Source organism: Gadus chalcogrammus, chromosome 16, assembly GCF_026213295.1.
Source record: "Gadus chalcogrammus isolate NIFS_2021 chromosome 16, NIFS_Gcha_1.0, whole genome shotgun sequence".
NCBI lineage: Eukaryota > Metazoa > Chordata > Actinopteri > Gadiformes > Gadidae > Gadus > Gadus chalcogrammus.
Window position 1 is genome coordinate 20,793,172 of NC_079427.1, and position 12,500 is coordinate 20,805,671.

At 45.3% G+C, this 12,500-nt stretch overlaps 1 protein-coding gene across 1 annotated transcript in view; it reads left to right on the forward strand.

The window, feature by feature from the left end:
- gria4a (glutamate receptor, ionotropic, AMPA 4a) overlaps nt 1–12,500 on the forward strand; it is a 67,479-nt gene that overhangs the window by 5,608 nt on the left and 49,371 nt on the right. The window contains exons 2-7 of the mRNA XM_056610828.1: nt 1,082–1,321; nt 5,696–5,748; nt 5,908–6,039; nt 7,196–7,249; nt 7,799–7,957; nt 12,018–12,185. Of these exons, the coding sequence (XP_056466803.1) occupies nt 1,082–1,321; nt 5,696–5,748; nt 5,908–6,039; nt 7,196–7,249; nt 7,799–7,957; nt 12,018–12,185 (806 nt within the window). The remainder of the gene's footprint in view (nt 1–1,081; nt 1,322–5,695; nt 5,749–5,907; nt 6,040–7,195; nt 7,250–7,798; nt 7,958–12,017; nt 12,186–12,500) is intronic.

Genomic DNA, 12,500 nt, shown 5'->3' on the forward strand with positions numbered 1-12,500 from the left:
TGCTTGTGTGTGTGTGTGTGTGTGTGTGTGTGTGTGTGTGTTTGTGTGTGTGTGTGTGTGTGTGTGTTTGTGTGTGTGTGTGTGTGTGTGTGTGTGTGTGTGTGTGTGTGTGTGTGTGTGTGTGTGCACGTGCTCAAAAGGTCTGTATGTCGATCGTGGTGGTCGGTCAACAATCAGTTAAAGGGCTTCATTCTGCAATCGTTTAACAGCTCTGTTAGCACCCGTTTAATTCCCCTCTGCTGCTGCCGCTGCTCGTAGGGCCGCATGCTGAACACGAGCTGCCCTTCTCAATACCTGCCTCACAGGGCTCATCCATCCATTGCTGGGCCGATACTGTGACCACTGTAGCCAAGTATGAGTGTGGTGAGACGGATGAATGTTCTATTTTTATTTAAGTTCTGTTTACGATCTGTTTGATACAAATATATTTGTATGCGAGAACTGCTGGTGTGGGATATTGGGCAGCATGGGGTAATATTACTGAATGCTTAAATCAATAATTAAATATTTTAAGATATAATGGCATTTTATTTGTTCTGATGGATGCAGAAAAAGTGTCTCATAAGTTGGAATTAAAAAGATGGTCTACATTTTGTTTATGTACACTAAAACGGACACTAATTCCCGAATCTTCACACAAATACATACAAACACGCACATAAACACAGACGGGCACACACACGCATACACGCACAGGCACGTGCACACAAAAACACATACAAGCTGATATTAATTCCCAGCCCTAACTAAGGGTGAAACTATTGTCCGACCCAAGCCAAATCTTTTGCGTGTTAAAGCTGACAGGTTTCTCGGGCCTTCCTGTGTGTGATGAATCGTATCAGACAGTACTGTTGCTGTCCTCCGCTGCTCTACCCCCGCTTCGCACTCCACTGGTTTGCAGAGAGGGATGTCTGCTCATGTTTACACAAAACATCTCACTAATTGTTCCTTTTTTTTCTCCGTTTTATTCCGCTCCTCTCTTCTCATCGACCCCCTCCCTCTCTCTCTCTCTCTCTCTCTCTCTCTCTCTCTCTCCCACTCTCTCTCTTCTGCCTCATCACCCCTCCCCCTCCCCCTACAGTCTGCTCCCAGTATGCCCGGGGGGTGTTCGCCATCTTTGGGCTGTACGACAAGCGCTCGGTGAACACGCTGACGTCGTTCTGCGGCGCGCTGCACATCAGCCTCATCACGCCCAGCTTCCCCACCGAGGGCGAGGCCCAGTTCACCCTGCAGCTGCGGCCCTCCATCCGGGGGGCCCTGCTGTCCCTGCTGGACCACTACGACTGGAGCCGCTTCGTGTTCCTCTACGACACCGACAGAGGTGAGGAGCGCCGACGCATTGATTCCCTTAGCCCTAGGGGGGGTGAGGGAGCCGGGTCAGGATCAGAGGGCCCTAGGGGGGGTGAGGGAGCCGGGTCAGGATCAGAGGGCCCTAGGGGGGTGAGGGAGCCGGGTCAGGATCAGAGGGCCCTAGGGGGGTGAGGAAGCCGGGTCAGGATCAGAGGGCCCTAGGGGGGTGAGGGAGCCGGGTCAGGATCAGAGGGCCCTAGGGGGGGTGAGGGAGCCGGGTCAGGATCAGAGGGCCCTAGGGGGGGTGAGGAAGCCGGGTCAGGATCAGGGGCCCTTTTGGGGGTAAGGGAGCCGGGTCAGGATCAGGGGCCCCTAGGGGGGTAAGGGAGCCGGGTCAGGATCAGGATCAGGGGCCCCTAGGGGGGTAAGGGAGCCGGGTCAGGATCAGGGGCCCCTAGGGGGGTAAGGGAGCCGGGTCAGGATCAGGATCAGGGGCCCCTAGGGGGGTAAGGGAGCCGGGTCAGGATCAGGATCAGGGGCCCCTAGGGGGGTAAGGGAGCCGGGTCAGGATCAGGATCAGGGGCCCTTTTGGGGGTAAGGGAGCCGGGTCAGGATCAGGATCAGGGGCCCCTAGGGGGGGTAAGGGAGCCGGGTCAGGTCAGGGGCCCTTTTGGGGGTGAGGGAGCCGGGTCTCAAGGAAGGGTCTGGTAAAGATTTTCATTGCTTTGTTTATGCCTACAAATCAAAACTTACAGCATAAAAATGTTTTGTATTGTTGACTGTTGGCTGGTCGATAAAGCAAGAGCGGAGGTCCGCCTTCCCTTTTAAACGCCCACAGGGTCTCTGCAATATTAACGCGCTTGTTAAATATGGAGTCGATTTGATCGTTTTAATAACAGTCCTAAAAACATGGTGAGCATCATTTCTAACATGAAACCTCATGAGTCTGAGACTGGTGTACATGACGTGAAAACAATTATATGTTGGCCACCGCTGTGCATGCTTATAATAACGTTTTTTAACACATAGTCCTCTTATTTCCTCAATAGTGGTGCTAGGTTACATCCATATACCTATTCGTATCGATTTCTTTGGTTTTCTGTATTGATCATTCATCTGGAATCATCTAGTCTGCACTAGAGGGGAATGGTTACCCGCCCTGCGTTAGGTAATCAAAGTCGCAATGTGAAACCTTTTCAAGAATATCATCAACTTAAAAGTACCTCAATTTATCTGGAGTCAGTGCTGATCAATAGTGATTAAATTTACATTTACATTCAAGGCAGACACTATATACAAGGCGACATAAAATGTCCATAATATTATTGATACGATAACATCCTATAACTGATATATTCTACAAATAGGATTTATCGAAGCTAGCCTAATGGTCACAGTGCCCTGAACTGGCACTGGTTATGAATAAGTGGCTATTCAGCACATATTATAAATCTCTGGAAAGTCATTTAAAGTATATTCCCCTCACATGAACAGGAGTTAGGCTGCTGTGTCTCTCCGAGTCAATGGAAGCGGCAAACGGGAAGGAAACACTAGTCCAGCCAGCTCCCTTTCTGGATGTTGATAATTTGCAATCAAACAACTCATATGAATCTTGGTAAGAAAGGCTACAATCTACTGATATCTCAGCGTATCTCTTGAAGGTTGCATTAGATAACTATTAAAAGTGAGAGAAAAGAGAGGTAAGAGAAGTGCTATTGTAGAAGAATCAGACATGTGGTGCATCAGTTCAGAACTGTTTCAACTTTCATCAAAAGAGTGGTACTCTGAGGGAAACAACTTCAAGAACCAACCGAGCATTGTCCCGAAAACATACAACAAAAACACATCCAAAACATGGATGCATTATAAGAATGCTCCGAAATTAACACATAATCCCCCTGCACTAGTTTACTCTTGATTAAAAGGTGCAAATCTGTTTCGATCCTCCTAAATACACAGGGGATGTTGACTCAAAATAAGAATCATCAAATCACTTTAAAAATGTTGCATCGTTGCATTGGCGGGTGATATAATTAGGATGAGATTTATTTGTTTATTTTTGCCTTGTTTTGACATGTTGTTTATGATCTAAAAGGACCTTTAATCCAGTAAAACATGAGTGCAAGTGCTTTGAGTTATTTACATGGTTTCACCCTGCTCTGTCCCGTTTGTTGGGAACAGCTGATGCCCTCGGCCTGCCACAACCACCCAGGGAATGCTAGGCACGTCCTAAACATACCACACACACACACACACACACACACACACACACACACACACACACACACACACACACACACACACACACACACACACACACACACACACACACACACACACACACACACACACACACACACACACACACACACACACACACACACACACAGTCTCCCTGAACTCCACAACAGGATCTGGGGACTTGTCTGCGACCTCTGCTTTTCTCCTTTGGCAAATTGTTCGTGTCATCAGTACGTAGCACTTTTACATCTGTGTATGTGTGGTTTAGTGTGTGTGTCTGTGTGTCTGTGTGTGTGTGTGCGTGTGCGTGTGTGTGTGCGTGTGTGTGTGTGTGTGTGTGTGTGTGCTTGTGTGTGTGTGTGTGTGTGTGTGTGTGTGTGTGTGTGTGTGCTTGAATGTGTGTGTTCATGTGTATGTGCAGGTGTGTTTGTGTGTTTGTGTGCACGTGTTGGTGTGTTTGTGTGTGAGTGCGTGTGTGCATGCGTATGTGCGTGAGTGCAGGCGTGCGTGCATGTGGGGGTGGCATGCTCGCGGGCATGCGTGTTCGTCTGTGCCAGCCTCCCCCCCACAGGCCGGGTTGTCTGGGTCAGCGGCCTGCAGCTGGATGAGGAGGAGGTGGGGACAGCTGCAGGGTCGACAGGGACATGAACAGAGAGCGGTGGGGGACCCAGGAGGCGTAGAGTGAGGCAGCCCAGGAATGAGTGAATGGATGAAATCTAGGAAGGAAAGCAGCCTCATCATTAAGGGACACAAGATGGGCGAGAAAAAGAGATGGGGAGGAAGGAGGGGGGGGGGGGGGGGGGGGGGTGAGGAGAAAACATACCCCAGCAAGGAAGGAGGATAAAAGCTACCAGATAAGTCAAGTGAGAGACAGTGGGAAGTGGCAGAGGATGAGGGAAGAGAGGGCTGGCGGCTAGGGTGAGAAGAGAAGAATGGAGAGTGGGTGGGGAAGGCAGGAGAGCAATAACGAAGATGGGCCTGGGTAATGGATTAAGGGGATGGAGGGAAGGCCGGGAGGACACGATGGATGGATGGAGTTTGGGCGGTGTTCGCCCGTGACTTGGCCAAGGTGCGGCCCTTCATTACCAGGGCCCGTAAGGACCCGCCGCTGGTAATGTTGTGGAAAATGGGCAGCATCACCCTGGTCTGCTTTATGCTCTCTGCCCTGCTGCAAGACGGACTGGCTGCTGTGGTGGGACACACACCAGCACTCATACAGCCCTGCATACCCACTTACGTACACACGTGTGCAAACACAAACACACACACACACACACACACACACAGATGCAGACATACTCATACACACACACACATCCGTGGTATGACACATGCATGTTCATGCACACACACAACCACACACACACACCTACACACACAAAGGCACACAGTGACGTGTTTCTCTCTACGTGTGTCTGTGTAAATGTGTGCGCACATGATTTGGACGTTCGAAAGCATCTTCATGTTCCAACTGCATTTCACAGCTCCTCTGTTCTGTAATATACTATTCATTGTTATGAGCAGTGCCATTCCAGCCTGTTGACAAATGAACTGTCTGTATAGGCTGATGGGCTGATGCTTTGTGACACATCCAGCGGTGACACAGCCATAGAATATCTCTTTACTCCTGCCAGCCCCAGACTGGGACTACCAGCCAAACGTTCCCAGGTGGTTGGGTTTCAGCTGTCACCCGTCAGAGAAATCAATGACAATATTTCTGCACTTTATGACTGGGAGCAGGCTGCGTGGTGGCTGTCTGAAGGGCACCGTTTGTCTGATAAGGGTTTAACGTTTCATTTGTCTTTGGAGATGCTCTGTGATTTTCGTTTAGTTCAGACTTCAGACCGCTGGGTTTGAGGTGGCTGCTTTGAACTTTTCTTTTTTTTTCTCTCTTTTTTGGCTGGCCAATTTTCCTTTTTTCTTTTTTACAACAGTTTGATGATGAAGTAAGGAGAATTCTGCCCCCATTTCAGGTCACAGTAATAATGCTTCGGTCAACAGGATCTCGGCTGAATTCAGCAAAAAACAAACCAATGCACGTCCTCCCGGAGGAACGCTGATTGTACTCTTTCTCTTCCCTTACATTGTGTGTTGAGGCCGAGCCTCAAGGATGCACTGTCATGTAATAATCGTATGTCCGGTGTTGTTGTTTTCTGTTCCCTAGGATACGCTATACTGCAAGCTATTATGGAGAGAGCAGGACAGAATGGCTGGCAGGTCAGAAAACCATAAATTACACAGATGATATAATACGCACACATTAATGTGCATGTTTAGTGTGTTTGTGCGTGCCCCATGTGTTGATGTATTTGCGCCCTGACTTTGAGCCTGTGCTCTTGACGGTTGGGACTGGTGTGTCCGTGGGTCTGTCTGCAGGTGAGCGCTATCTGTGTGGAGAGCTTCAACGAGGCGGCCTACCGGCGACTGCTCGAGGACCTGGACAGACGGCAGGAGAGGAAGTACGTCATTGACCTGGAACCCGAGCGGCTGCAGAGCATCCTGGAGCAGGTGAACCCTGCACTGCATTAGCCGACACTATGGGGAGACGCGTGGGGGTTGCTGTGGGTTGTCGTCGTGTGTCTGTGTGACTTTTGACCAAGGCTTCTGTGTGACACCCCATCAATTCTGCCACCTGTCAACACATCTGAGTCTCTAAAGCACACATGAACACACACACACACACACACACACATGCGCACACAAACACATGCACAGGCACAGAAACACGTACAAACATACACACGCACATATGCACGCACTGTCACACAGTAGCTTACACACATACACACACACACACACTCAAACACGAACAAACACACACACACACACGAACACACACACACACACACACACACACACACACACATACACACACACACACACACACACACACACGCACACGCACACGCACACGCACACACACACACACACACACACACACACACACACACACACACACACACACACACACACACACAGAGAACACACAGTGGTCTCATCAGTGCTAGTCTCCCAGACAGAGTATTCACTGTGAGGATGCCCTTGCCAGCTGCACTAGTTTGTGTTTATAAAGCGTCAGTCTGAATATTTTTTTTTTTATATCATTTTTGAATAATTCAACAATTAGTCTTATATCCCTTTTTACCTTCTACTTTGTTTTAAATTCGTACGCAGAAATGTTTGTACAAACACACATCACACAATAAACCTAACTAATGGTTTATAACTACCTGAACTTTTCGTGAATATTAAGTGTTTTCTGATGCATTATTAACGGGTTGTAAATAGTTTGTAAATCATCAACACATGATTTATAAATTATGTTTTAATCGATTTTCTTATTATCTAATAAATTATGCATGTCCAATTATGAATTGCTTACAAATGAGTAGTGATGTAGGGACAATGCATTATAAGTCTGAATTCACTATTAATTCACAATAACACAATAACACAATAATACTTTTTAATGCCTCAAAGTGGCTCTAGTTTAAGAAAAAAATGAGTGGCCATTCACATATGGTCTATAGAAATTCATATTTCATCTTAAGGTGTTCTATAAACCTCGGATTTCCAGGACATTTTGAATGCACTCTCTATTCTCTCTATAAGTGTTCTTTATTGTCCCTTTCTCTCCTTCTCATCCTCTCTCTTTGGCTCTCAGGCTGTCAGTGTGGGAAAACACGTGAAAGGTTATCACTACATTGTCGCCAACCTGGTAGGTTTATTTGATGCTGTAAATTACTCTAATGTTATTTAGGAGAATTATAGCATTACCACATCACTAGGGGGGATAAAACAGCTGGTAGCTTGATAGATTAATGGAACAAAATAAATTCAAACATTGAGTTAATATGAAAAGGAGGAGTCAAGGCAATGATGGCACGAAGGGTCATTCAAATAAATCCCATTGTTAACGATGTATTAGGTGAATATTTTCTTGGATAGATGGCTAAATAACCTTTCTTTTATCCTTTTATTATTTATCATCTGTGCATCCTAACAAAAGAGGAAAAAAGGAAATACATGACTTATCTCATCTCATGAATGATTTCCAAGTATGTAACCTTTAAAATGACTCAAACACAGCTGCTGTATTATAATTAAAGTGGTGCTCAGGTGAAGCTTTTTAAGCTTGACACAAATATTCATGGGGAACCAGTTACGTAACTGTTTTGACTCCTACTGTTATTTCTTTCTTACTTTCTTTCTTTCTTTCTTTCTTTCATTCTGTCCTTCCTTCCGTCGTTCCTTCTGTCTCTCTCAGGGCTTTAAGGACATATCTCTGGAGAGGTTTATGCATGGTGGAGCCAACGTGACCGGGTTTCAGTTGGTGGACTTCAGCAGGCCAATGGTTATTAAGCTGATGCAGCGCTGGAACAAGCTGGACCAGAGGGAGTACCCAGGGTCTGACAGCCCCCCAAAAGTAAGCACATGGTAGCAGAGACCCTACCAAGGCTGTGTTGCAGAGCGTCACTTTGGGGTGTATCGTCAGTGAGGAAATCACAACCTGCTTGGTTCACTATTATATTTCTTGTTTCGAGGAACGTCGTGCCGCACATATATATTTCAGCGCTTCACATTAAATAAGTTATGAATTAACTGATTAAGTAAGTGGTCTCATTGAAACAATGTGTAACAGAGTTAGGAATAAGTGCTTATTCATATACCTAGACCCAATCACATACCTTACACCTGTTACAATGTTTGTCCGTGCACACTGAGCACACACGCACGCACATGCACGCGTGTGCCCACACACAAACACACACACAGAGGCACACTCACACACACACACACACACACAAACACACAGCCCAAGGAATCCAATTAGACAGCAGCTTCTCCACTCCCTTCCAGCTGGCTAACCAGTCACAGCATGATGCATTGAATTGGGAACAGCGTTTTAACCAATCAGAGTGTGACAGCGGCCGCTAGCCACAGCCTTTAGGCCTGCCAGAGTGTGACAGAGGAGAGAGGTTCTACCAATTACACTATTACGGAATGCACTGGGCATAACCTGTTATCCAATCAGAGTGTGACTTTGCATGATTGAAAAAGTGAAGTTGCTGATCCCACCAATCCGCTGTGAACATAAGTGTGGAAGATTGACCTGCAGTCTACAGGAATCTATGGAAAAGAGGCTTCCAAGTGGAATCCAAGGTTACGGTTTTCCTAGATTGATAAACGAACAGCCACAAAATATAGTTTGTGCCACTGATTGATGCATTAATTAGACAGTAAATGTAAAATTTGAATAGGATATGTGCTTATCATCATCTTAATAACATCAGGAAGACAAGACCTAAGAAATTGCTTCCATGGAGATAGTGTGAATCACGACGAGGTCTCTCCTCCACACTGGCCCGCAGCTCATCCCCTCTGCTCTGAACTCCACCAACGCACACAATTAACATTAGCGTTGGTGTTGAACCCGTGGGAGAACGATGAACAGGGAGAGAAAGAAAGAGTGAGAAGCAAGGACAAAATAGAAAAGGAGAGATGGGACAGAGAGTGGGAGAGGTTAATAAAGAGAGAAGGAAGACGTTTGCATTAGCGCCGGAGCCTCAATGATAACTGGGTTAGAGCAGGCAGGGGCTGCAGGTCTCTGAGGTCAAAAGAGCCGACGTGGCATAGAGATGAGGTTCAGAGGCAAACTTGTTTCCCCCTGTAATCGGGTTAAGGGGGTCGAGGACACATTTTACAAAATGTAATAAAAAATACTGAGGGCATGACTGTGTAGCCCTCTAAGGCGGTTACTGGCCTGCATGTAGGCTGTCAACGCAAAAAGGATGCAATATAAAATATTCCCTTTTGCTGTACCAATGGTGGTTGGCAGCTTTCTCAGCAATGATATTAAAATGTGACAACACTAAATCTATTAAAAACCCTTGAAGAGTCGTGTCAGGTCATAGATTCACTTGCATTTGGACTGAAATGGGTTCAGCTCGCCTCAGGCCCGCAGTTATCCCGGGGCCACGCAAAATCTCTGCTAACAAGGCGTGACATAAGCACCCGGGGCTTGTCCTATTCACAGGGCAGACTGCCCCCGCAAAATGCAATGTTTGGTTTAATTTCAACCCAAAACACTTGCTGCCCGTGGACAAGGGTGACCCCGTCATTAATAGCTTATGGTGAAGGTGATCAGTGAGCATGGAAATGTGTAGGACTTTGTTGGGTTAATTCAGCGTTAGGATTCTACAAGAATGTGTGGGACTGTGTGGGATTGATAACCTGGTAGGAGTCTAATGTGTGGGACTTTGTGGGGTCAATTCACTGTGAGGAGTTTACAAGGATTGGTGACACTTTGTTGGGTTAATTCACTGAGGAGTTTACAATACTTTGTGAGACTAGTTGGTTAATTGACTGTGAGGAGTTTACAAGGCTTGGTGAGACTTAGTTGGTTAATTGACTGTGAGGAGTCTACAAGGATTGGTGAGCATTCTGTTCAAATACTGAGGCTGTAGTTGTTTTTGTGCCGTTGTCCTGAAAGGAAAATGTTGCGGCTGTGTTTTTCTCTTGATATGGATTCTATAATCTGGGTTTTTCACTCATAAGCTCCAGGGCCTCTGCAGTTTCAAACCTAGAAGATGAAAAGATTTATGTGAAGAAACATGTGCAGTGTGCCAAGCAACACGCCATGAGGGATAGCGGGGGGGGGGGGGGGGGGGTTTGATGTCGGGAATAGCCGGTCGAGAAACAGAGAATCAACTCATATCTCTGGTATCTGTGTGGCAATCAACATTTACTTTATAAATAGCCATTAATTTTATTAGAAAAATATGCAATGGATGTAGGGCTATCGATAAATCACTGGAATGATGTAAAAATGTAATGTATTTAACCTTATAGGTAACCTTATTTAGTTTGAAGGGTTTTAACACTGTGTCCTGGGAATCAATCCCTGGTGTTGACCACATTAGAGTGATAATAACGTTTACAACCGTGTTCATGGTCGAGTGCTGGTAAATGGCGGTACAATAAAAGTCTGAGTATATTGCTACTAATAGATGCGAGTGGATCAGCGTGTTTAACTAGTGCCACTGGTTATCTATTTATTGACTTTTTAGGTAGAGTCAATGCAGTAGAACATTAAATAACTTATCGCTTTCTAATTTATAAATCAACGCTTTAAGCAGCTTTACACATACTAAGTGAATGTTGTTCAAATAATGGGTTTCTAAATCCTTTTTTGTTCTAAAAAACATGTCTAGGGTTATTCCAATGTCTAATCGGTTTTCAATGTATGTGACAATGTAGGGGTGACCTTGAATCTAACGACTCAAATCCTAGATAGAAAGACGTTCTTCTTCTATAGTCTAATCGTTGTGTCGGGAGAACTGAAAGAGCGTAACAGCGGGACATTCCATTGGGAGGATAGGGGGTGCTAAATGAGTGAAGCCACAGCATTGCTTATATTGTAGAAGGAAAGGCCTAAAGGCTATATCATGTTTCTCTTCTGTGTGCCATGTTATGTTCTGCTCTCAGTAAATGTCCTTATTGTTTGTTTGATAGCCCTTTTGTGGAATGGCAGTGGCACTATCAAATAATTTTCCACCTGAAGTAAAGCACATTCTCAACCATTCGACTAGAAGGATAGCATACACAATGTCTGCAGCAACAATTCTAAAGTTTGGCACCATTTAAAAAAGATCAATGGCGATCCAAAAAAAAACAGCAGCTGTCATATCGTACCACTCTGGCTTTTTGCTCAATTTATCTGCTAAATGGAATGGTGACGCATTGTTCTAGACGCTGAAGCTGATCGTTCACACGTATTTACATTTCTAATCAGTCAGACGCTTCGACAGTCTCTTTATCTATGCTGGTTTTGTCCTGATTGTATGTGAATACCTTGCCTAATCAGGCAGAATGGAGCCCTCCATCTCCACAGAGAACACATATATGAAATCAATACGGAGCCTATAGACTAATAGAGTATACCTTTCTTAAGGTAACACATATATGAAATCAATATTTAGTCCTCGATCTCCAGATAAATGGAGGACCACACATTGATTTCATAAATATAGTACCTTAAGAAAGGTATATTCTATTAGTATATATTATATTATATTCAATAGGAGCCTTTTATTCTTTGTATTGTGAAAAGTAAATTTGCCGGTAGAGGCAGGGGGTTATTACCACTGTTGGAAAGCGTGATAAGTAATCTAATGAAGCGTATTAAACCATGGTTGCAGTTTTTAAGTGCTCAGTCATAGTTCAGGTTTATTAAATTCTAGTTAGTAGTCTATTTATGCCAAAAAATACACAAGTAATTGCTATCCCTGCCATGAAGGTTACCTCTATCAATATGAAATATCAGATATTTTCTATGAGAACAACCTTGTTGGTTAATTAGTATTCAAATAAAATAATCCATGAATACATTTTTATTATAAATGTTTTGCCGCCCCTTGCTCTTCCCCCCCCCCCCCCTCACCCCTCTCTCCCTCCCTCTCTCTCTCTCCCACACCCTCCCCCAGTACACCTCCTCTCTCACCTATGACGGTGTGTTGGTGATGAGCGAGGCCTTCCGAAACCTGCGGCGCCAAAAGATAGACATCAGCCGGCGTGGCAACGCAGGCGACTGCCTGGCCAACCCGGCCGCCCCCTGGAACCAGGGCATCGACATGGAGCGTACGCTCAAACAGGTGACCCACACACGCACACACACACACAGATACACACACCCGCAGCACATGGTTTAACTTGCCTTTTGACTCAACTTTTTAAGCAAGCTGAAAATAAGTAAGATTTCCTCTTTTAAGGGGCCACATTGTGTTGAACTAAATGTTTATTTTTCCTCCTTTCTCTTACTTTCTTCATGTCCTCTCTTCTTCATCTCTTTCCCTCTGTATTTATCATGTTTTTTTCTGTATCTTTCTGTTTCTTTCTGATTCTGTCTTATTTTCCTTCATTCCTCCTCTCTTCATTTCTGTCCTTTCTTCTTTATCTATTTCCCTCCA